The sequence below is a fragment of the Agelaius phoeniceus genome, chromosome 4 (genome assembly GCF_051311805.1).
Source record: "Agelaius phoeniceus isolate bAgePho1 chromosome 4, bAgePho1.hap1, whole genome shotgun sequence".
Classification (NCBI taxonomy): domain Eukaryota; kingdom Metazoa; phylum Chordata; class Aves; order Passeriformes; family Icteridae; genus Agelaius; species Agelaius phoeniceus.
Genome location: NC_135268.1, coordinates 42,279,047 through 42,304,798, shown reverse-complemented (window position 1 = coordinate 42,304,798; position 25,752 = coordinate 42,279,047). Strand labels below are relative to the sequence as shown.

Here is a 25,752-nt window from a genome sequence, read left to right as displayed (position 1 = left end):
GATGCATTGACCTTGCTGGGTAGTGAGTATTTTATCTTGGTTGAAAGCTTGCTCACTTTGTTTTCCTTAAATGGCATGTGAACTCATATAACTGGAGGAAATGCTTACACTTATGACTGAAATGAAGCTAGAATGTTTGAGGTAGGTAGGGCAGAAAGCTTTCCTGAGCAGTCATTTGGGTATTGCTGGGTGAAAGGAATCCATGGGGAAAATAACCTAAGCTGCACGTATACAAAAACACCACTTGCCTTTTATTTTGGGGCTGCCATCAAGGCACCAGACCTACCAATCTCCATGTGTACTTAAAGGCCAAGTGAAGCTCATTGAGGGCTCTTGGATGCCCTGTGCTCCAGCTGTATTTTTGCATAAGGCCTTTTGCAAAGCTCTCTCCTGCTGTGTCCCTCACCAAAGGCTCTCTGAACCCTCCTTCTTGGAGGACCACCAGTTGTACAACAACACAGCTAACCCACCTGGTCTCTGGTGCCTTGGCTGGGGTGGTGCCCATATGTAGACTGCCAGTAGTGACTCCACAAACCTCCTCCAACAGAACATGCCATTGCTGCATCTGTGGTGGGCAAACAAGATGTGCTCATCTTCCCTTGATGAACTTCCCTATGATGAGGGATGCACTGTCAAGTGACACTGGTTTCCCAGCAGCCTCACATGTGTTGCTAACTTGGGTAGTGTTGGGTCTCTGTGCCTGCCTCTTGGCAGGAAGATGCTCTCTCTGGTAACAGAGGAGACACTACCATTTGGAGTTCTAAATGTCTGTATCCATTTTTGTCTCTGGCATCCTGGGAATAAGGTCTTTATTTTCCATTCAGAAGAGCAGATAGTGCCCCTTGAGTGCTGGAGAGCTAACAAAATTTAAGCACATGACTTCAGAAAAGGAGAAATGGCTGACATCTTAAGCTACTGGCTAGAGGCTCAGGCTCCTAGAGGCAGGATAATTCCTGTGCAATATGTGGATATTTCTATCTTCATCTTGTTACTTGGAGTACTTCATGAAGTTGTGTTCATTTACAGTCTTCCTTTCTTTCTTTCTTCCCCCATTTCTAGGGACGACTTCATTGGCAGAAAAAAAACATTGAAGGCAAACAGTATCTCAGCAATCTAGGAATGAGGAACACTTCCCATATGCTTCCCAGCATGGCAACTTTTGTAGCCAACAAGCCTGACCTCCAAGTCACCGTCAAAGAAGAAAGCTGCCCACTGCCTTACAATAGCTCCTGGCCTCCTTTCCCAGACATCCCTCTGCCACAAGTCGTGTCCACAGCCTCCACAAGCAGCAGCCAGCCAGACCGTGAGACACGGGCCAGCGTCATCAAGAAAACGTCAGACATCACTCAGTCAAGAGTCAAGAGCTGCTAAGCCTTTGACAGTGTGGTTTTTTAGCTTTGTTTTGTTTGGTTTTGTATTTTACGTTTCTCTAAGAGAGGTTCATCCCTTGACGCACACCAGACAAACCCTAAGGTAAAGCCTTGGCAATAGAAAACATTGCAGCGTCTGACTCCAGTGCCGGAGTGGTTTTAACTCAGGACTCCAGCAGTCAGTGTGTATACCTGAACCCATCTTTCCAAGGTTGCTACATAGGAAAAGAACCCAAGAACTTTGGCCCACTCGCAGGTTCCAGTGTTTCATAAGAGGACCAACCGACCACAAGGGAAGTGGTGCTGCTGCGCTTCTTGCTGTCAAGGCTGTGATGGAACTGAAAGCCTCAGAATGGGAGAGAAAATGTGAACTAGCTGGAATATTTTTAAATAAAGAAAAATCTATTGTGAATATTGTACATAGTGCAGTACTAGCAAAGTTGCAGTCTGCTTCTGCACCTTATTAAGAAAGCACTTACAAAAGGCCTTTTATTACCTTGCTCTACTTAATGGCACATTGAAGGTCCCTCTCCACCTGTATTCTTTTCCAAGGCTATTCTAGCTAAAGTGTCTTTAAAGAATAGAGGAAGGGAAAGGAAACTAAAACTTTCCATGTGGATTTCATATGTTCTGAGACTGCTTTCATCATGTTTGTTTCTAATCTGCTATGCTTGAATGCCGCGTGGTACAATAGAAAAAAGAAAAGAAACTTATTACAGAGATATTATGCAAATTCCCAGATTTAAAAAAAGAAAAATACTCTAATTCTAACCAGAGCAAGCTTTTTTATTTTTTATACAGGGGAATATTTTATTCAAAGTAAAATTCTAAAGTGAATATAATTTTTTTTAATCTTTTCTACAGCAAAATTTATAATTTTAAGATTCAGTCCTTGGTTATCAGCAGTTATGACATCCTTGTGGCACATTTTTTTTTAATTTTGTAAAGGTGAAATAGCTTTTATGAGCTCATGTAGCAATCAGATTATCCTGTGGATTGATAATAAATATGGTATATAGTTAAATTTTTAATAATCCTCTTGTTTGTCTCTCATTTTTAATCTTTCAGAAGCCCCAGATGGCATGGGTTTGATAGGTGAATGTGACCTCTCAGAGTGAGCAATTGGCATAAGCTGCCTGTGCAATTTCTGGAGCACCCATCCAACAGGATGGGAAGTGCTGCGCTTGAGTGAGCTCAAGGTGGAAAGAGCAACTAGAACTCAAAGGTGATTTATTCAAGTTTGGCCTCAAATGTAGAGGTTGGGAGCTGGGCACCTCTTCAGCTTTTACTCCATGGCTGTGCTTTGAACAAGTTACCTCGTGGAAGGGATCGTGTCAAAATCCATTCCCCACCCAATGCAAGCTCAGCTGTACTTCCACTGTTCCTCATAGATCCCCACATGGCTTGCTTGCAGTTTCCTTGTCTGGAAAAATCTCATTTTGCAGTTTCAACCAATTAATAGAATTAATCAGAAATCAAGTTAGCATTGATCAGGGCTTTCAACATTGCTGCATGATGGCAAGTTGTGATTCCTGGAAAGCTGTAGTGTATCTCAGTAAGGGTGCACAGTGACTCACATGGTTTTGGCAGTGGGCTGTGCCCATTGCAAAGCACTGTGCACTTTGGGCTGGCATGGACAGAAAGAAGTTGAGAGCACTCACCCTTTTGCAGTTTTTTAAGCTGTTGGGTGTGACAAGTTTGATTCAGATACATAAAATATGTGGACAGAGTGCCCTTCAGATGTGATTACCATTCTCTACCAGCCTGACAGGTGTGTGAGCTGAGAGCAGAGTGTATTGGGCTGATAAGCAATAACATGCACAGCAATGGCTGTGTCACAGGGAGAGATGCTAGCTGGCTACTGAAAAGGGAAAGTAAACAGAAACATTTTGCTGTGTTCTTAACCTGATCCTACAGTTCCAAGTTTCTTCATAGGTCCGTGTTAATACTTGTAATTTTGTCACCCACTGCCTGGTGGCCTGGGAAGACAAGGTTAGTGCTTTGGTTAGAGTTGGGAGTAAGAGGAATGTCCAAGCTGTATTTGGAATGGATCTAAAAACTTGCAAGGGTTAAAATTATGTATGTAAACTGTGTAAACTGTCCTTTTCATTTGGTCATTCATTTACCTTTCCAGTTTCTTCGTTTCTAAGGCTGATTCAGCTGCCTACATAGAGCCTGACCCCCAACAGGGGTGCCAGAGCAGAGTGAGGGCTGAGCTGTCTTTTCTGTGTGTCCTGCCTGACCTGCCCTCAGTAAACCTGGCTGGTCACTGGGGGGAGAAGATGGTTGTCCAGGGGCCTCCCTGGGGTATACAAATGCTTGTTTGCAAAGTAAGAGCTACCACTTGCCAGGAGAAGGATTTGCTGCTCTTAGCATCACCTATCTGAAACTCAGGAGTAGGCAGCAGGGAAAGGGAGGCACCCTCAGCTTAACCCATGAGTTAACTTTGACATAGCTGAAGGAAGTTAAGAGGTCACAGCTCCACTTTGGTCATTCCCTGTGAGTTGACACCAGCATGCAGATGCCAGGCAACCTGGCTTGGTCTCCTCTAGGTCCTGCAAGGAGGGCAGCTGAGTTGCAAAACCACTGACCCCCAGCCCGCTCCAGAAGTGAGCCATAGGAGACACACACCCCCCCCTCCCCAGCTCTGGGAGCAGTGTGTGTGCTTGGCAAAGCCCCCTCTTCCCGGGGCTTGTATGTTTGAAACATTTCCAGGAGCTATGCAAGCATGGCAGTTACAGTATGCATCCATAACTGATCCATCAAAGACAGCACACACCTTGCAGAGACAGTGACACCTCTGCAGCATGCTCAGACCAAATGCACTGTGGGGTGATGGAATGCAACAGAGGATTTCTCTGGGCTGGGACATCAGACGTTCATTCTGAAATCCAGGGGTCAGTGGCGTTTGTTGCCTGTGCTTGCACAAAGTCATGAAAGCCATCCAGCCTTTCACAGCAGTTAAATGCTCTTTGACCTGCCAGTTCAGCTCTGAAACACTGGGAGCCAGGTGCCTGTCCATTAGCACTACCAGCAATACCAAGTTAATCTTGTGCAATGCTGTGATGTGCTCAGCCAACAGGCCTGCAGGAATCTCTGATGGGAGGCTGGGAGGGAGGGAAGGGCCAGGCTCTCCCTGTGCAGCTACGTGGTGGCCAAGGCACTGCCCGTGCTTGGGACACCCATCTCACTTCCTTAGATGTTTCCCTTAGTCTCAGGGGAACACTCCCTGCCCCTGTGCCCCTCTGCCATCATCCCACTTGGTAGTGCAGGTGGCAGGCCAGGTTGGCTTCATTCCTGCTGCTTTTGCAGTCTGTCTGTTAATTACTTTTGTCAACTGGATTTATTACAAGGGGCTAGTGAGGGGACTGCTGGCACACGTGTGGGTGTTTTCTTAAGCCAGAGAGGGTGCACTGTCTCCCTGCTGATGCTACAGCAGAAGAAACAGCTCAATGACCTTTCTGGTGAGTGCTTTGAGGGGGATTTCCACCTCTGCAGTAACAGCAGCAGGTGCACAATGTTTCTGTCAACAATAATGAAAATAGTAGTGGGGAGGAAGGAAACCATGGGGACCACAAATAGTGCTTTGCCCAAGACCCCAGACTTTCTGAGGAGGCAAAGGCAGTTGCACAAAGGCTTGGGATGCACGAAATTCAGCTATGGTACATTACAGCTTTTCAAATGAGTTTTTCCTCTGTGTGTGGCAGCTTTAAATAACTCAGCAAAGGCACAGAAAGCCCTATCAAAGTTTGGTGTATTACTTTTTGATGAGTAGCTGATGATAGGTAGCTCCTTTGAGCTAGTTCTGCTCTCAATTACACACCCATGGTCAAAATAATTCAGCAGCAGCTAAAAGGTGCATTGCCAAGCTTCTCACCACTGCAACTCAAGCACTGCCCAGCCTTCTTGGTGAATTTGTGTTCAGAGCTAATTTTGGAGTGGAAATAGCTCCTTGTTTTATTCAAGCTAATACTGGTGTAGAGACAGTGGAGAGGAATCTGAGTCACTGAGTTTATTTTAGTTTTGTAAGGAGCACCTCTCTCAGACCTCTGATCCATAGCTGTTCTCTGGAGAGCACCTGATGGTGCCTGCCTTCATTCCCTCTGCTCTCTTGAGGTGTGGTTTCTCAGCTGATTTATACACCTCATCCTGCCCTTTAAAGTCAGTGCCTTTGTATATGTTTCTCCAGACTGTTTCTTAGGAAAAGGTGAACTTTTAAGATGTCCAAACCCAGGTAGCAGGATGGGGATTTGCCAAGGTGCTGCATTATTAACCCCTGACAGTTTGTGCCCTGAAAGGTGGGGGAGCAGCAGGAAGTTGGGCGGCTGCTCTGTGCCCCTTTAGAGATGTTATCTCTCACAGTCACTGGTGTTAAGTTTCAGTTTTCGGTTGTATTTTTACTCTCGGGCAATTTCTTTTTTTTTTTCCTGCTCCCCCCCTCCCTTTTTTTTTTTAAGAACTTTAAAAATTACTGTCACACAAGCCACTGTAATATTTTAAAGGCCACTTTTTGTTCGTGTTGCACATGACAAGGCACAGGTCTGTCAGATCCAGCAGCTGAGATACTTTTCTGAATACAGTTCTCTTGAGGGCAAGAAAATACAGAGATATAAACAGGGGTGTGGGCTTGTTTCTGGTGCAAGCCCTGAAGAGCTGATGGCTGTTAAAGTGTGTTTTGGTGCCTGGGGTGGGGTCAGTCTCAGTGCCCCCAGAGGCTGTCCCAAGCTTCCAGGTGGTCATGGCCCTTGTGTGCACACTCAGCCATCGGGGTATTTATTTGTGGGGCTGCCACAGCCCAGCCCAGCTCCTCCTGCCTTCATTTTTGTTTTCCATTTGTTTTCCCTTCACATCTTTGGTTCCTTAGCCAGGTTTCAGCAGTGTCACACGTGCACTGTGGAGTCTGTCTCATATCCTTTCCAGTCTGGTTCTCCTTTGTCCCTCCTCCCTGGCTGCCTTCCTGCCCTCTTCCCCCATCAGTCTGTAGGGCCCTGCCAACCCCCCCACCCCACCCTCCAGTTTTCCCCAGAGTTTGACTTGGTGCTTTCATCCTCTCCTAAGCAGCCTCCAGCAATGCTCTGGGCATCTGTAGGGAACACTTCCATCCTGTACCACCCTTGGGGCAGTGTGCTGGTTTTGGCTGAGGCCAAAGTCTTGGACTAAATGAACTTAAATGGACATTCTATGGACACTTTATGGACATTTCATGGGCATTTTGCAGGGGTGGTCCCAAGGGAATGATATCTGTATATCTTTCAAAGGATGGGAAGGGGATTAATTAGGATTTATTGGGTACCATGGGACCTAAGCATGACATAAATGGTGAGGAATAAGGAGTGGAGAATGTGCTGGTTTCAGCTGGGGTAGAGTTGATTTTCTTCACAGTACTAGGAGGAGGCTGTGTTTTGGATTTGGAACCAGAATTGCCCACTGTGCCACCAAAGCCTTTTTCCCTCCAGTGGACAGCCACGTGATGGAAGAGGATAAACCAATTCATAGAGATTGCATAAAACATGGCATGGGGCAGCCCTGAGGTGAACTCACCAGTGTGGGGCTTTCCCTGCCCCAAACCACTGCCCTGCTCCTCCCAATGCTGCTCACGGAGCACCAGCCGGGGGCTGTGCACCCACCCACCACCCTCACAGCCCCAGGGATGCCTTTGGGGTGCTGCACCTTCCCTTGGGGTGCTGTGGTACCCCACTGTGCACAGCCACATCCCTGCTGGCCCAGGACAGGGGCCCTGCAGGTGAGGCCATTCAAGGTGGCTTTCCCTAGAAGCCATTTCCCCAAGGCTTCCGCTGCCCCAGCACACGCGGCGTGACTCATCCTTGTGTTTGAACTTTTTGCAGCTTCCTTTGGCATTTGCCATACTTTGCTGGAGAAAATGAGATAATTCCTGTTTTGCTGGAAGGCCTTACAGTGCCATGGCTTAGTGCATTTTGGGAGAATATTGCTACTCCTGTTTGGAGACACAAGTTTCTTGGTATCACAGAGACTGTGAGCATTTGATGTTTATTGGTAGTGGAAAATTTACAGGGAAAATGTAAATGATGGACATGGCCAAATCTGATACAAGACATCTTCATGAGCATTTCAAAGGGTTCTTCTGCAATGAATGATATAAAATTAATTCTGTAGACTAATAGAATCTCCTGAGGTTGAAGGGACCCACCAGGATCACCAAAATTCAACTCCTGGCCCTGCACAAGAGTCACAAGTGCCTGAGAGCATAGTCCAAACACTTCTTGAACTATGTCAAATTGGTGCTGTGATCACTTCCCTGGAGATCCTGTTCCAGTGCCAAACCACCTTTAGGTGAAGAACCTGATATGAAGAACCTGACATTCAATGTAAACCTTCCCCAACACAGCTTCCTGCCTCTCCTGTTAGTCCTGTCGCTGGTCACCACAGAGAAGACAGCACTGCCTGACTCTGCTTCCCCTCACAAGGAGGCTGTAGACCATGGTAAGGTCTCCCCTCAGTCTCCAGCTGAACAGACCAAGTGACCTCAGCCACTCCTCACAGCTTCCCTTCAAGACCTTTCTAACAGAATGAATACTTCTAAATTGAATTGTGTGTAGATATGGCACTTAGAGATGTTGTTAAATGGTGGGCCTGGCAGTGTTAGGTTAAAGGTTGTACTTGATGATCTAGGAGTAAATGATTCTATGACTAAAATATAAGTGCAACCTTTCTGAAAGAAAAAAAAAAAAAAAGAAATATCAGTTTAGAGTCAGTTACCTAGAGATGAGCAACCCACTCTGCCATGCCTGGCCCCTCAGCTGTTTGGGGGAGTCTGCCTGGGCACCTGCATGCCCTGTGTCAGGCTGAGTACACCCTCCCCTGGGGAATGCCCCCAAATGTCCCAGCCAGCTCCTGCCACAGCTGGAGTCAATGTCCTCACACCTGGCACAGCAACTGGCAGCTGTGAGCTGGGGAGCTCACGACACTGGGACAGCAGGGCTTCCATCACACAGCCAAGTGGCCACCTCTGCTGAAGCTATCCTCACCTGAGCTTGTTCATTTTATGGCTTTATACTTTCAGATTCCAGATGGGATAGAAGAAAATCAAAACCAGAGCAGCATAAATAGTAAGGAATTACATTTACAGCAAGTCTGCATTTATTCATGGAAATCTGGTTAACTGGGTTCTAAATAGTTTTACTTAAATCTCTTAAGTTTCCATCTGAACAAGGTCCTTAAAAGCAGACAGATGATAATAAATCAAGTTCACTGTAGGTTTAGCTGCAGGGACAAATCATCCTATCCCACTGATCCACTTTGACTGCAGCAAATGCTAATTTGTGGTAACATAGCCTCGATGAAGGGAAAAAAAGGGATTAACTAAAGGAACATCCATCCCAGTAAGTCAGGGTGATGTGATTTTTATTTAGATGCTTTACTTAACCAAACACCATCTTCTTGTGTAAAGAAGCTTCTAGCTGCCCTGTGGGACACAGAGCACTCAGGTGCAGGACAGTGGTATCCAAGCCCCCTTCATCAGAATTGCTGCCCCTCTCACTCTCTGTGCATATAATCACCACAGTCCTGCCAAGCTGAAACAATGTCCCAGCTGGGTCACTTCAGGTGAGGCAGCAGGATGTGCATTGGCTTCCTTTCCCTTGGCAGCAGCACAGACCTCCCCAGCAGCGCGCCGGGAGCGGTGCCTGTGACCAGATCCATGCTGTCCAACAGTGGCTGGCACCCTCCAGACAAGAGCTGCTTCTTTTTCTCCTGTGCTAAATGGCACACAATGCCAAGCCATTCTACTACCTTACAAAAGAAAGCCTGGTTTCAGCAGGCATGAAGCTGCCTGGGTTATTTTGGTCCTCCTTTGGATGTTTCTAAATGTGCTAACTTGAAGTAAGTTGTTATGAAGATAGGCTTCAGCTTCAAAGAGCAGTGTGAGGAAGAGCAAGCTGCCTGCCCCAAGCCACCTGCCCCCAGTGGAAGAGGTGAAGGTGTCAGGTATGGCTCTCAGGTCATCAGGTACAACCCCAAAGCCCCCAGATAAATCTGTACCCAGCTGGAGACCAAGCATGGAGGAAAAGTGTGCTTGAGGGTTTCCAGGGAACGGCTGTCATGGGATCTTCCAGCTGGTTAATTATTACAGCCATAGCTTTACAACAGGAGGAGCATCCTGCCCAGCACCTCTGTCAATTTTTCCAATGGCTTTTGTTGATCTGGAGACAAGAACATGGTTTGTCCCTTAGAGCTATGCCAGCTGTCATGTTGTATGTCCCTTAATATGCACTAAGTGACCCCTCAAGTTCCTTGTTAGGACAGAGACAGCAATCATATCCTCCAGGATATCCTCCAGGATATCCCCACATCAGCTCAGACCTGGGGTGCCTCTGCATCTGGGGTGCAGGGCCTGGATGGCCATACCCTGATGTCCAGAGGGCTCAGGCTGTGGGAACTGCTGTAACTCACAAGCCAATTGCATTTTTCCTAGACACCTCTCCTTGCAGCAAACCAGGTCTGCTTGGCCAAAGCTCAGGTTACCCTTCTGGATGCTGTGTCAGTTTGGAAAGAGTGGGGACCCTCTTTTTTGGGAGGGTAAATCATGCTCTTGAAGAAAAATTTGTGCCAAATTTATGCTGAGAATTTTATCTGCCTAATAAAACTTATATGCATTGGTTGAGGGCAGTTCTGGATTTTTGGCAGAGGCCAAATTGATAAGACCTTACTCTTAGTAGTGTCCATGACCTTCAGCTTCATCTGAAGATCTTTTACATGCTCCTTATTGTAGCAGCAGCACCTTTCACAAAGTACAGAGTCCTGTGTCCAGACAGTAAGGTCCTTCAGCTGACAATCTGCACACCTTCTTATGCATCCAGAACATTCCTGTAGCTGCTTTTGCTGCAGTGCTGCCCTGAAAACTCACACTTGATTGTTTCTGCAGTGGGAACCCCACACTGCCTATCACCTCTGCTTCCCAGGATCCAGGGAAGAGCCTGCCCACCTTGTTCCCAAGCTGTCTACCTTCAGGCTTACAAAAAAACCCAATATAAATACTTCAGAAACTCTTTAAAAAATGAAACATTATTCTGCTTTGACCCCATTTCTATTTAAAATCCTGCCAAACTGGTTGTCTCCTGCAAATATGGGTGCAGTTACTGTCAGATGGGCAGTCCTGCCCAACAACATTGAGCTCAACTCCATTTTTGTCACAATTGGGCTGCAGTTTTGCAAAAGTCCAACCGTATCTTCCACTGACACCACACCCTCATTCTGCTTTTGTGAATCTCTGGTAGGTGTTTCTGCTGTGCTTGGAGTCAAACTCCTTTTTTCATTGCTTTCCCTGACTGAGTAAATATGTACTCAGTGCCATGACATTGTTCTTTGGGCTTGGGCTGTTTCCAGCTGATTAATTATTACAGCCATGCCGTAGCTTTTACAACAGGAGGACAGGGATGTGCGTCAGATTGCTGGCCTGAATGGACCGGTATCCTGTCCCCAAGATTTTGGATAAGTATTTGGACCAGATTATTGGAGCCAGGGCAAGTGAATATGCCTTGCCAGAGTGAATTTGTCCTTGGTAAATCCCCCTGCCATTTGCTAATCAGCATTTTGAAGAGTTAGTGAGCTGGAGGTTGTATCTGACTGATTATTTAATCCCAATGGACACACTTTGCACAAATGGGCACTCTGATGTTCCCTGACAATGAGTTTCTTCATCCAGATATACATTGTGTAAAAAAGCACTGCTCTTCAACTGCTTCAGAGCAATTGCCTGACAATTCAACCATCAAACAAGCTTTCTGATTTTGTCAGATATACAGGCTAGGAAAGTGATGATGTGCCCTATATGTTCACATTTCCCAGATGGGTTACACACAGCCACTGTGTAACCCATCCCTGCTGTTCTGGAAGCGTTCTGGAGCTCCCTGCCATTGTGCTCCCTGCCTGACCATGGGCTAGGGCCCTCTGCAAAGAGACAGTGCATGCAAATGTCTTGTACATCTCTATTTCCACCTATGCAAAGAAAATAGCCCATTGTGTGCAATCAATAAACCTATATTTGAGGTTTTTCAAAAAGCTTTTCTTTCAGACCGCTCTCTGGTTTTCACTGAGGAGTGTTACTTTCTTTCAAAGAGGAGGCAGGTGCTTAGAAAGGATTTGGTTTTGCCATGAGGGGGAATTGCAGGAACACTGGGCCATAGCTCAGCCCCACTTTGCCTGATTCAGAAAGCCTTCAGAAAGCCTTCAGCAGAGCTGTGTGTGCTGAGCACCCCTCTCCTCAGGATCTTTTGCTGGTCACCATGACCCCGAGGATATTAAAAGTCTCTTTTCCCACCCCAAGCGCTTGAAGAAAGTCAGACCTCTTCAGTTCTCAGTCTCAAGGTTGTTTATTGTATCTTATCTATAAAAAATTTTTTCCAGCCCTGCTGAGGTCCAGCAGGACAGTTCCAGGCACTCTGCCTGCCCCTAGGGCAGTGTTATGTCTTTATACTAAAAACTACATTTACAATGTTTACAATTACTTTCCAATACCTATCACCTATGTTAGACAGGGAGCTTCTACTCTAAACCAATCTGTGAGTGCCAACATCACAGATTAAGATGGAGGCCAAGAAGAAGAAGAAGAAAGGCTGGACACACCCAGATCCCTCCATCTTGTCCCCTGAACTCCCATTCTAGAAACCCCAAAATCTACTTTTTCACCTTGTGATAACTGCACTATTATTCTACCTAAACTGTTGTGGTTTGCTGACCTTCATATAAGGTTGGTAACTTGCTCCAGGGATCATAATCAAAACCACAGGTGTTTTGGGCTCTGTGCCAGGGCTTCTGAGCCCCCTGGAGGGGTCTTGGCCATTCTGGACAGCCAGAGGGATGTCCTGGGTTCTGACACCCTCCCAGCCTGTGGGGTGGCAGCAGGAGCAGCCCCTTCCCCTGGCAGCCCAGGGGGAGAGGGGCACAGCTCGTGCCCGTGCCCTTGTGTCCCTGCACACAGGCTGTCCCTGCCCCTTGAAGGGCAGCAGGCTCTTCTCACCTTTTACTGCCTGGTAGAAAAGAGATAAAAGAGAAATTTCTATGGTGACAAAACGGGCCTGGAAACAAGTGTCACTGTCAGTCATGGCTGGACATGGCACCCTGTACTTGGGGAGTCTCACAAGCTTTATCCAAAAGTCTAGACTTGGATGGGATGGGAAGGGGGAGGAGAGGAGAGGAGAGGAGAGGAGAGGAGAGGAGAGGAGAGGAGAGGAGAGGAGAGGAGAGGAGAGGAGAGGAGAGGAGAGGAGAGGAGAGGAGAGGAGAGGAGAGGAGAGGAGAGGAGAGGAGAGGAGAGGAGAGGAGAGGAGAGGAGAGGAGAGGAGAGGAGAGGAGAGGAGAGGAGAGGAGAGGAGAGGAGAGGAGAGGAGAGGGAGAGGAGAGGAGAGGAGAGGAGAGGAAGGTAATACTGACTTGTTTCTCTGTCCTTTTCTTTGGTTACCCTTTCTTTCCTACTTGAGTGAAAGTGGCCACTGGGTTGAGAAGCTTTTGAGCAGGATTTACTAACTGCTATGCCACCTGCTTCTCCACAAACCTGGCAGAATACAATTTTTTTTTCTTCTTTTTCACAGGCTTTTCAAAGAAATAAAGACAGGTGATGAGTTTTAACCAGAGATTTATTTCATCTCACTGCCCAACCAATACTTTGACCATTTCAGAGCAGTTGTGGATGAAATGCTGCTTCATCACACGGGAATTACTCCCAAACGTGGGGAGAGGTCCCACTACCCACCCTCACCTTCTGTGGCAGTGGTTTGTGTGTGTGCTGAGCCAGGGTGTCCTTGGTGTCTGTGCCCAGATGGGTGCTCTGTGTGGCCTTGGGAAGGAGCAGCAGCTATTCCCAGGCTGTCTGCTGACAGTGACCCTCGGGGCAAGGCCAGCACAGGCTGAGGAGCAGGGCTTGGTTCGCTCTCAGTACCCCATGGCTGGAATTGCTCAGTGCCAGGCCTGCCTGGGCACAGCCTGCTCGCCCTCCTTCCCCTCCTGCAGCAACTGCACAGGCCTGCTGGATGGAAGGGAGGAGAGAAGAGAAACAGGAACTTCACTTTGGAATCACATCAGCCCAAAACTGAGAGAAGAAGTGAAAGTTAAATAAAAGAGACTGTTTTTAACAAAGTTTGTTGAACTTCCTAACCTCACAGTGAGCAGTTCCTATGCTACAGTCTTTGGAGGCATGGCTTAATTCAGTGCAACATTTTCAGCTCCATATTTCCTGTCACTAATCTGTATTAATTACCAGCTGGCATTATATGAAACATTCTCTTGGTGTCTTCTGATGCGGAGGGAAATCTCAGACTATTTCTAGAGTGAAATTTAGCAAAAAGTATGAAAGTCTCAGCTTCTGAGTTACTAGGGAAGCACTGGATGAAAGTAGGAGCAGCTTTCTACACCCACTGTGGTTAGTATGACATATCACATACTTAGCTTAGCCCAAAAAAGAAACAGCACCTTGACTATTCTTCAGTGCCTGCATCACTCACAAAACTCTGGCACAGGGGAAGTGTGGGCCTGATCTTCAGATGAATGGTTCATACAATTTTCAGTTCTGAAGGCTGAGAGCAGCATAGTGGGAGCTCACACCCAGTGGGACTTTCAAAAGTGGGTGGGTGGTAAGGTTGAATGGCAGGTCAGGAAGTTTTTAGCATCAACTCTAGTGCAAATCTAGCTTGCAATCCTATCAAACTCTAGGAAGAGAACATGTTAGCAGGGACCAGTGACCTCACAGGTATCACCAGGCACTTGCCAACTCTGCTCCAGTGTGAAAAGGACCCTGATATTTCTTCTTGTTTCATCACTGCATGTTCCAGTTGCGGTCAAAACCAGTTTTGATCAAAAGAGGTAACCTTTTTTTCAGATTGCAAAAGAAAAATAATGGTATAACCACAAGCATTGTTCTGTAATGTATATGACTAAGCCATGAAAGATGCACAGATTTACAATTTCCATGGGAAAATAAATGAAAACTATGGCATGCTCCCCCACAGCTTCCATACAGTAAAACTTCATTGTGATCCAGGGATCAAAAACCAATGTCTCCTGTCAGAGAGACTCAGGATAAAGAGTTTCTTGAAATATCATTGAAAAATACTGTACTGGGCACTTGATAAGCTTCCCATCCTTAGGATGATATTCACATCTGTTGCTCTAGGAATAAGAAAACATTTCCTATTTCTGAGACAAAACTAGGCTAAGATGGAATTATAGCTGGAAGCAGATTAATAAACCCCGAAAGTAAAATATATTACATGACTAGCAATTATCTATCAAAACAAAGTATGTTAAAACTCCAGAAAAATCAGACTTACAGATAAATTTAAATAGAAATGTAAACACATGAACACAGAAAGACATAGGCAGCCAAGCATAGCAGGGATGATTGTGCCTCTGTGAGCATGGTGTCAGTCCAACCCCACAATTTTGGGGCAGCACCTGCTTCATCTGGTGTGCTCAGCTGAGGGCCCTGGGGCCATGTTCTTACACAGCTTTACCTCCATTTAAATGAAAGTTTATGTTTTCATCAGGTCCAGACATTATCCTGGAGCATTTACCCTTTAGTTGGTATAGACATTAGAGTATGTCAGTCCAAAACCCCAATTTTATTATTAGTTCTATGAAAGGTCATACCACCATAAGACCCTGCCCCATCTTTAGCTTTCCAAGCATGCTGCCACATTGATTTTTTATACATTTTTAAAGCAGTTATACCATCTCTTCATTTTAAAAAGCAGTTATATGCCCCTGGCATTCATGGGAAGATAGACACCAAATCTCTTATTTTCTGTTGTCCAGACCCAGCTTATGATTGGTTAGATGGCATGCCTAGTTATAGCTCCCTCACCCAAATATTTACTCTTGGCTCTAGTTACCAACAGCAATCCCACCTAATTCATACCTAAGGAGCCAGAACCATCAGCCATCCCCCAGCTCCAGTTCTGCCTGCTGGCTGAGGAACAACCTTTCCCCCTCACACAGAGATTTCTTTAAACCCAAACCTGTAAATAAACTACTTTGAGGTTGGAGTTTCATGTCATTTTTAGGGCAGACTGAAAAATGCTTCCAGTAGCAATACAAAAACTCCCCACCCTCCTTTCATTTCAGCTAAGTTTAAAAGAGATCTCATCCAAGTTGATAGTGTAAAAAGCCTCTCACTCCCTCTCTCAAGTGGTTTGATGGGGTTTTACATCTCTATCTGATCTGCAGGGATTTTTTCCGGGCGTGTGCTGTCCCTGGGGCCAGTAAGCAGAGCTGCTTCTTCACTCTTGGGCTTCGCTTCAGCTCCTTTCTTAGAAAGTACAAGCCATGCAGAAAACCCTGCTGAGAAGTCACTGCATGCCTGAGAAAGTGAAAACCCTGCTCTTGGGCAGGCCCTGAAAGTCTGACCGTCAGCACGGAAAGCGCAGGGGCAATGGAGCTCACGCAGCCCTTGGGTGGATGCAGGGGTGGCAGAACACCCCAGTGCCACCACCCCTGTGGCCCCCTGTGGCATCACCCCAAGCAATTAGGGAGTAACCATCATGCAGTTTAATCTCATATTACTTTATGCAGCAGAGACAGTTTAAAAATAGGTTTCTTGTTGCCAGCCCAAGCTTCCCATCCCCTGAGGTGTGTCTGAGTCTGGCTGTGACAGTCATGGAGGCAAGAGCTTTGCTCAGTACAACATGAACTGAGCAACCTTTTCTAGCTAGTTTCTGCAGATACTCTGAAGGATGCCAGTGAAGCTGCTGCTGGGGTGTTGTCTTGTCTATATTCTGGAACTGAAATTTATCTCTAACAAAAGGGTAGAGGGAAGAAGAAACACTGGGCTCTCCACTACTGCAAGCTCTTTGACAAAGTGGATTTAGATGCAAAGTAGGTGTGCCACTGCCTGGACCAGAGTATACAGAAATGAATGTGACACTGATGAGCAGAGACAGCCCCAGCAGCAACAACTCCTCCACAGGAGTCTTCAGATGAGGTGTAAGGAAGAATCAGGTATGGCTGCCCTGAGGTGGGTGCATTTCCATCCCCCTCTCCACCAAAGCATTTTTACCATTTCTGTTTTCAGGCTGTGCTGCTCAAACTTTTGCAGAAACCCAGTTACTGTCCCATAGCCCAAGGTTGCCTTATTGTTCCCTAGCAGGCTGAGAGTGTTAAGATCATTCTTGCAGTGCATGTCCCCATGGGAAGGGTATCAGAGAGTACTTGTTTTGCCAGGTGAGTGTGAGACCACCCCATGACCCACTGGCATACACCAAAGCCAGTACACACTTTGGAAAAACTGAACTTTGCATCAGACTGACTTGAATTAGATGTTTTAATGAGAACAAGTCACAGGCACCGCCTGTTCTTTCAATCTTCCATATCACATAGAGGTTTGCAGATGGTTTATGAGATGTGATGGTCTGAGCTCTGACAGCTGCAAGATGTTCAGGTTGTTTATAGAGACTAGCAGAGAAAAAATTCAGCCTTGGCCCTTTCCCCACCTACATGTGAAGCTAAATGTGGAACAAAGTGTCCAATGTTTGCACTGAACCTCGCTTTCACTTGCAGAGCTGAAGACAGGAGGAAACAAGAGCAGAAGACTGCAGGACCTGAACACAATCACAGACATTCACTTGAGGCTTCTTTCAACAGCCCACTCTGCAATCCAGCTTTAATATTTTCTCTGTTATTCAGATTGATACTTCTTTCTGATATGATCTAACTGGGGAGAAAAGGTGCTTCCTGAGGGGACCTACAGCTGTGCATCCACAACAGACACACTAAAATATCTCTAACCTCAACATGACAGGAAAAAACTTTGCTCTGCCAACACCAGCCCTTCTTGGGCTTGTCATCACTTGGCAATTTTTGGTGTTCAGACATGCTGCTGACAGAAATTGTGTGAGTTGCTTAAACAGGAGAATCTGTGCTCTGGATAATGGCAGTGAATCATCATCAAACTTCTGGGAAAAGGTTTTCACCAAGGTTAGCCAACAGAGCTGTAAAGTCAACTACCTCAGAGAAAAATGTCACACTTAGAGCAGCAGAGGGGATAAGTCTTGGCTAAGTGAGGGGAAGGCTTAAGAATCAACATTACTCTCTGAGGGAGTGGATAACTGTCATGTGCACTTTTATTTGCTGTGAAATAAATTAGACACAGCAAACAGTAACATTTACAGAGAATTCTGCCTGGTCCTGTAACAGCTATGAAACCCAAGACTATCAGACAAGCAAAATCTGGAGCTTTTGCCCAGTGTGTCTTGAAGGGACTGCTCCAAGCTGCTGTCTCTGATGGGTCAGCCTTTCCCTGCCCCAAAGTGTGCCAAAAGCTGACACTGCTTTGTGGAGGTTGGTGTGGCTGAGGAGCTTCATCTGCAGCTGAGAATATGACCTAGGTGCCTGAAGGAAGAGCAGTGACATCTGAAGGCTTGTGTTTCATGCTCCCAGAAGAGGAGCTGCAGTGACCAGGAGCCTGCCCCAGGCTCTCTTGCTCTGAAGCAGGTTTCTCACACACAATGGGACATGTCATTAGGCAGAAAGCCGGGTGAGAATTCTCACTCTTGGATTAAAAGAAAAAAATATTTTCACAGTTTCCAGGAATTAATGGTGAATGGTAAGATCAGCTAGGATGATTTTTTGTGAACATTATGTTAAGGATATCTGAGAAGAGCAAAATGTGACTGAACACGCGTCAAAAGAGTGGCTTGCTCAGGATTTTGTAGGGAGCACAGCTTTTCTTAGGACTCTGACAGCAAAATAAATGTGAAATGTAACAAACTAGGACCCCATCTGACTCCAGAACAACTGAAAGGTCCATATGGAATTTTGAACCACAGAGGTCAGAGATAGATTTCAGGGCACTGTATGGCTGAAGCCATGAAAAAGTGTTACATTTAAGAGACTGCAGAGCACAATACCACTGCCCAAGTAAGGGATCATGCTGCAGAGATCAGGAATGGCAGAACAGGCAATGAGCTAAGGCCTAAAGCTTTGCCTTTGTGGGTTCTCAACTCAAAACAAGTGCAACTCCTGGATTCCGGAAAAAGAATGGGCGGGAAGAAGGGGGAGGGGAAGGGGGAGGGGAAGGGGAGGGGAGGATTTAAAATCTAACTGAAGGAAATCCTAGGTACTTGTTGTGAGTTAAAAGCTTAAAAAGGCACAGTCACTATAGCCACAAAGGCACTAATCTTTATGCTGTTTGACTGGGGAGGCCCAGAAATTCCGATGCACAATGCTCCTGTTTCTGTGTCAAAGTGAATATTGCTATGAACCACGAATATTTTGTTCATTTTGGCACTGAGAAGATGGCAAGAAACTGGAAGGGATTCAAACAACAGTAGACGTGATTTAGGAGACACTGGAAGAACTGGCTTGAGAAACAAGCAAACAAATGTAAAATGGGATGAGCAATGTGCTAGAGCTCTTTAGAGACTGTAAAACCACTGAGAGAGGAACTATTTAGTTTTATAGAACAGAATATAAACAAAATGAATGTGCCATGAGTAACAAAGAGCTCTGCAAAATTAACTCTCACTGGTCTCACTGCACTGATTTAAGTTACCAGTCGTTTTTCTTGCATCCCAGCTATACCAGGGGCAGCAACAAGACAGGCAGGGCAGCCTCCCCTCCACTGGCAGCCCCCTGCATGGTGGATTTGAATCCTCACTTCTTCCAGGCTAGAAGGGCACGCCAAACTTGGGTGAGCTGGGGTGGCCAGTGCAGTCTGCTGCTATTGTTCCTGCCCCAATATCTCCAGTAGTGCAGGGATGAAGGGGAAACAGTGGTTGGCAATTTCCACAGCTACCCCAGCAAGGGCTTCTTGTTGCTGTGAGTAACCCCAGCAGCAGCTTCTCTGTGGGGGTTTTCAATAAATCTGTATGGAGGTGAGGTAATAAAAGCAAACTCCTTGATGTGGTGCCCCACACCAGAACCCCTCTTTTGAGTACTGCCAGCTCCAGTATGGACTGGACATGACTTCACCTGCTCCCTACAGCTGCCTGACCAGGGCCCTGCTGTCCTCCTTGGCTGCATTACCTGCAGTGCATCAGCAGAGCAGTGAGCCCAAACAATTTCAGAGGATCTCTCCCGCTCCTTCACAAGCCCTGTGCACAGCAGGAGAGAGCACCAACAGGAGGGGTGGGCTGCCTCTTCAGAGTAGCCCACCTCCTGAACTCCTGAGTGCCTACTTGTGCTTTGTCACCTTCATGACTTGCACATGCACAGAGAGCTGGCAGTGTGTCGAGCATCCTTGCAGCTCCACCCCCTCCCTTTGCAGCACTCATTCCTATTTTTAAAGCAGGCATGAAGTTGCAGATGCCCATACTGAGCTCATGCAAAATATTTCAGCCCATTCACATCAGACCTTTGCTGTGAGGCATGGATTGCTCCCAGCTAGTGGTCCTTTGTGGCATGCTCATGCCTGCAAGTGACCAGAGGGGTGCTGTGCCCCCAGTGGGATGCCTACCCTTGCATCCATGCACTCCCACCCCATGCACTCATGCAGCAGTGCATTCATGCACCTGCACACCCATGCACCCACCTTCCCCTGCACCAGGACTCCGTGTGCCTGGGAAGCCACAGCAGCAGCTCCTGCCAGCCCTGCAGCAGCTCCTGCCAGCCCTGCAGCAGCTCCTGCCAGCCCTGCAGCAGCTCCTGCCAGCCCTGCAGCAGCTCCTGCAGCCCTGCAGCAGCTCCTGCCAGCCCTGCAGCAGCTCCTGCCAGCCCTGCAGCAGCTCCTGCCAGCCCTGCAGCAGCTCCTGCAGCCCTGCAGCAGCTCCTGCCAGCCCTGCAGCAGCTCCTGCCAGCCCTGCAGCAGCTCCTGCAGCCCTGCAGCAGCGCTGTTTGCTGCCTGCACTTCAGTGGCCATGGCAACTGTTGTTGTGTAATGAAGTGTTGCCAGGATCCAGGAGCAGAGCTTCGTAAAGGAAATGAAAAATAAAAAAATCAAGCCATGGAAAGGCATGATGTCAAGCCAATGAAGTCCAAGTCTCCCCTCTGCCCGGTGTCACGCGTGCTTTCCCACACAGGCTGCCTGCAATTCAGCCTTGCCACTGCTGACCCAAGGAGCAGCAGCTGAAGAGTCACTGCTCAAACCAGTGCATGTGGTTGTTTGTGCTACTGTGTTCTTTCTTTCTCCCAGCAGTAATCAAGAACAAGTTGTATCCAGCACTCATCTAGATTTGTTCTTTAAGGAAGTGGTTCAGACAATGAAACACATCTTACCGAGCAGCTAAGCCAACAGAACAGGCTACCTACTGCAGGATACCAGGCTGGAGCACCTTAAATACTTGTTCTTTTGACCCAGAGTTGTTTGCATTTGCTTTGCTGAAAATCCCTTTATTGAAAGAGGAGGGGTTTTCAAAAGTGCAAGAGCTTGAAGGTCTCTCTAGGTTTGTCTCCATGAGGGGCAAATTCACCAAGGAAGCAGGAGGCCTGGATGCAGGGATGCCTGAGCCCTTCCTGTGCCAGCCAGTTCAGATGCAGGAACCTCATCCCTGCTGTGGGGAGCCCTTGCCAGGCCAGGGGTGTCCCAAACAAGCATATGAGAAGTACACTGCACCCTATGGAGCTGCAACTCAGCTGGGTGATTCCTGAATGCCTCTCATTGCACAACAGGACAGAAGGAAAGACAGGTGCTGAGCAGGGAACCTCTCACACATTAAAAAAAACCAAAACCCAGAGGGTGAAAAAGAGGAACAGAGGTGAAGGAGCAGGTATGAACTGCCAGCCTTTAATCCCTGCATTCCACAAGGGCATCTCACCTCTGGAGCCTGTAGCCCTTCCCAGGCTGGCCTGCCAGACAGTGAGTTTGGGAGAATGAGAGGGAAATGGGGAAGGAAGGCTGTTTTCCAAACAAGGGAAGGGGAAATTGCTTCTGTCCCTAGAATGGAAACATGAGGAAATGCTACGTTTTCACTGGGCAATTTCTGTTTTTCTCTCAGGGTTTTCAGTCCACACTAACCTTGGTAACTGGTGTCTGTGAGCCAAACAGTCTGGGACAACAATGCTGTGAGGAGAAAAAAAAACACTATTGGAGCTTTAAATTACTTCCAAAAAGTACCGCGGTGAGTGCTGTTCCCTGCCGCTGCTTTCCCTCGCTGTAAAACCCAAGGTGCCCCATCAGCCTGAGCTCAGGAGAGCCCACAGCTCGGGGCTCTTTCTGGCCCACAGAAGCCCAGAGTTTCTCCAGGGCACACTGGCAGCTGCTTTCCCTCTCCATGGCCACGAAAGCTGGCAGCTGGCAGCCCTCCCTGGCAGCCAGATCCTCCGGGACAGCCCGGGCGGGGAGCGGGGAAGGGCCGCTCATGGCCTCGGGAGGTGTCAGCCGCCTTCTGCCACGCCTGGCACAAGGGCCGCAACTTCGGGTGCGAGTCTGCACGCCTTAAAATGTATAATAAATGCGTGTTTGTTTTAAAAGGGACTTAGTGCGAGGCCGCGGGAGCTCACCTGTCCTTCCCCCTGGCCACTCCGTGCAGGTGCAGGCTCCTGCCGCATCCCCAGGCTCCCGGGCAGCTCCTCCGTGGAGATGCGGGACGGCGCTGGGGCGCGGAGCAGGAGCTGCGGCGGGTTTGGGCTGACATCTAGTGTCGGCATGGAACGGCGCCTTCCCTCCCGACAGGGGATCTGCCAGGAAGAATGAAGAGGAGTTTGCTTTGGATTAGTGCTTTTAATCTGGTTAGAGACCTGACCCATAAACCCGCGAGTATCTTTGCTCCGTTAAAGACCGAATCGTAATCACAGAATCAATAATCACAGAACGCTCAGAAGTGGAAATAAATATTGGTAAGGAAATTTCCCTAGCCCAGATTTCCTGCAGCAGAGTGTCAGGGGTCTGATTTCAGCAGGGGGGAAACATGAGATAACTGATTGCTACAGCAATAGGAACAGCTCAGCCTGGGGGCTTCAGGGAGGGAAGCAAACAAAGGAACCCCTGGGCTTCTATACCCTTACAGTCTACCTACCTGTTCCAGTGGTTATTTTCAGGCCTGGGGTCTTCCAGTTGTCACTGGCTGGACAGTTATCACCCTCTGTCACCTTTCACCTCTGTTTTTCTATTTTTTATTTAGATCTGTTCTAACCTTTCCACTTGATACATTAAAAAAAAAAAAAAAAAAAAAAAGTTGCCGCAGGCATTTTATCTGAAGCTGCAGAGCTGCAGAAACAGACTTCAGGCTTGTAAATTTGTGAAGGAAGAGGAAAACGTGTTTGTGCTCTACTTTCCCCAGAAAACTGGGATAGATTCTTGTGCAAGAGGGTTCCCAAGGTCCTGTTGGTCAAAGTCTATAGTGTTTATGCAGGAGCTGGCTTTGCTAAAAGGATCAGACAGAGTCGGGAGCAGATCTTATCATCCTGACAGAGCAGGCATCCTGCCATTGAAGTTTCCCCAGGAAGTTTCCTGTTGCTGTTTAACCTTTAAATATGTGGTCTTTCTTGTCAGATTTCCCATCAGATAGCCCATTTCAGACAGCCAGGGAATTCATACTTAAGTTCAGATGGAGCAGGGAATCTTGTGGAACCATAAACTGTTTGCTCTTACACACACTTGAACTTCAGAATGTACACAGAGATACTTTATATTAAACTTTGTCCCTAAATATAACTAAACTTATTTAATAACTATTATTTAGTTATTAAATATAACTATTTAATAACTAAATAATAGTTATTAAACTATTATTTAAGGAAAAAATAATCCCTCATATTGTTTTAGTTACAGCATCTTTTACTTCATGAAGCATTCAAATATATGCATATATGCATTTATGGCCACTGTTTATGTTTGATACAGACCCTCTCTTTTTCTTCATGGCCACATTGCTGCCATCACTCCACATGCAATCTGCCTCCCCAGCACAAAACCAAAACAGCAGAGAGTTGATCTTGGCATGTAGAAACAGCCACTGGAAACAAACCTCTGGAGAGGAACAAGCCTATCACCAAGCCCTGCAGTTCCTGAAAGCATCCTTCAGTGACAGGTTTCCTCCTGGCTCAGTCACGATGCTAAGGGGTTTGGATGGTGCATCCTCCAGGGAGAAAATGGTCTGACACAGCACAAACAAGATACATCAAGGGTAGTAGCAAAGGCTGGGGTTTCATAGCCCTCTTCTGTGATACCAAGGCCATCATAGCACTTTAAGAATCAGTTTTCTTCCAGAAGCCTTATTCCTGAGCCAGCTGCTGCTGGAGGTACCCACTTGGGCAAACGCTGCCTCTGCCTTGGCAAACTGCAGCACAAGGGGCTGTTTTGAGACCACACCTCAATTATTAAATCTGATGTGTTGGCTCAAAAGAAGACAAAATCCACTTCTCTTTTACCATGTATTCTTTTAAAGTGAGTGCTGTAAAGCATTAGTGGTTTCACATTTCATAAAACCATGTAATGCTTGTTTTGAGGAAAGACATACTAGCAGCTGCACATGGGCCACATAGAAAACAACTTTGGATGAGTAATCATGAGTTTCTGCCTATGGGCTATCCAGCATGAAACCTGCTTCAGAGACTGATGCTTCTCTTCTCTTCTTCAGAAGAGCTTTTCTAAGCTCCTGTGATCAGTATCCCACAGATGGAATTGCTCAGTCCAGTGTTTTGGAGGCTTGGAAGTGCTGACTTGCTTCCAGGGCACTTTTGAGTCTCGCCTTTTGGCTGATGGCAACAATGCTGTGCCACCCACAGAGAGTTTTCTAAGGAAAATATTTCACACTGGGGTATCAGCAGCATTTACCTTTCAGTTTCTTTGGCTTCAGATGTGCTTCAAGTGTCATCAGCAGGAAAACATTTAATGGCTCATGCAATGTATCTTTAATTACTATTCATCCAGTGTCTTACTAATAGATGCTCAAGTCACACATTTTAAAATAACAATGCTTGCAATTCATGTTTAGAAGGTATTGGTCCAATCAACCACTTGTGGGCAATTCCTGTGGCATATTCCACCCTGGCAGCAGTGCTATGCCATGAGGACTGAACGAGCAGGGAGTGGTACCCCAGAGCACTCCCAAGGGATGTGCCTGACCCCTGTTCCCAAAGGAGAACAGAAATTGGAAATCACCTTCCCAGCCTACCAGAGCCAGGAGGGATGGTGGAGATGCTGGGCACAAGGAAGAGCCTGGGGAATGGCACAGTGACTGGCAAGGGGCAGTGTGAGCTGCCAGCACCCAAATGAGAGGAAACCACATCAGAGAGACTCAGGCTGGTGTCAGCCTCAGTGACACTGACTCCTTCCCCCAGGAAAGGGAGTGGATAACTCCAGCACTGTGCACAAAGCATGGACTGCATGTTGGCACAGGCTGTGCTTCCGCAGCTAAGGACCATCTCCTGGATTTGGGCTTCACTCCCAGGTGTGGGGACCTCAATATTTCTCCAGTCCAGCCAGGGTGGACACAGTTTGAGATGCTCCCTTCCTGCTTGCAGTACTGGAAATATTCCTGTTTTTTCTGAGACTCTGCTGCCTCTGGTGCAACCATTTCCAGCTTGTGGAGGAAACTGCAGCTGTGGGGAAGTGTAACAAAAAACAAGCAGAGCAAACAAGCTCTTAACCTTATTTCTCGGAAAAAAAGATATTAATTTCAAATGTTTCTTGCACCTGTGAAACGCACTAGCAGTGCTGTTGTATCCTGAAGGAGCAGTCCTGATGAAAGAAAAATAGCTTCTTTGTTGGGACCTGGTGTGCTTGTGACAGCTATTCAGGAGATGATTTACAGCTCTGTGCTGGAAGCTGGACAGCCACACTCAGTGCTCACATGGTTGCTCTCCATCGTTTCCAAACTTCCTTGAAAGAGCTAAGCACTTTGCCATCTATTTTCTCTTTCAAAAAAACCTCAGAATGAGGTTTTGCACGTGTTGGCTATGCCAAGGAAAATAAGTCCTTTTTGGGAACTGGAGGCAGAGGGCCATTGGCCCTGGAGGTTATTACAGGGTGTCCAGTTCCAGGAGCTGAGAGCACTTCAGGAAATCTCAGACGTTTCTTGCTGCCATGCTGTGGATTAACACATCAGCATAATGTCAGGAGGAAAAACACAGAAAATATGAGCCACATGCTATTAAAACAGACTGAGCAAAGAGCTTGGTTGGCATCAGGCTGCTCCAGTGGGCTGGTGCTGGAGGAACCACCCATGCTTTCCACCTCGGGCCACCAGCTGCCCCTGCTCTGCCCATGTGGCCTCAGCCATGCTTTTCCCCTCCTCTGCACAGGAGGTGGCCAGGGTCATGCCTAACAGGATGCAGCCCAGAACCCAGTACCACAGTGCTGCTCAGCCCTGGCCTGTGGCAAACAAGAAGCCATTTTTTCAAATAGGTTTTCACTCAAAAAGCGTGGTGAGGCAGGGGGCTGACTGCTTCTGACACAGTATATCAGAGGAAACACTTGTGGCCTCCAGCACTCACAGGCACAGCACAGGGCTCCCTGGAAACAAGGTGAAAATGAACT

The 25,752-nt window shown here is 47.1% G+C and overlaps 1 protein-coding gene and 1 long non-coding RNA gene across 7 annotated transcripts in view; one reads left to right on the top strand and one right to left on the bottom strand.

Moving 5' to 3' along the window:
• Window positions 1-2,404, top strand: part of IRF2 (interferon regulatory factor 2) — a 39,503-nt gene extending 37,099 nt beyond the window's left edge. For all 6 annotated transcript variants that reach the window (XM_054633951.2, XM_054633950.2, XM_054633945.2 and 3 more), the window contains one exon: window positions 1,060-2,404. In XM_054633951.2, the coding sequence (XP_054489926.2) occupies window positions 1,060-1,371 (312 nt within the window). In that variant the 3' untranslated portion in view covers window positions 1,372-2,404. The remainder of the gene's footprint in view (window positions 1-1,059) is intronic.
• Window positions 2,405-12,966: 10,562 nt separating this feature from the next.
• On the bottom strand, window positions 12,967-21,900 carry LOC143693967 (uncharacterized). The gene is made up of 3 exons (XR_013182100.1): window positions 21,774-21,900; window positions 21,289-21,333; window positions 12,967-13,371 (listed from the first exon to the last, which is right to left on the bottom strand). It is a non-coding gene; the product is annotated as an uncharacterized LOC143693967 (long non-coding RNA).
• Window positions 21,901-25,752: the final 3,852 nt, after the last annotated feature.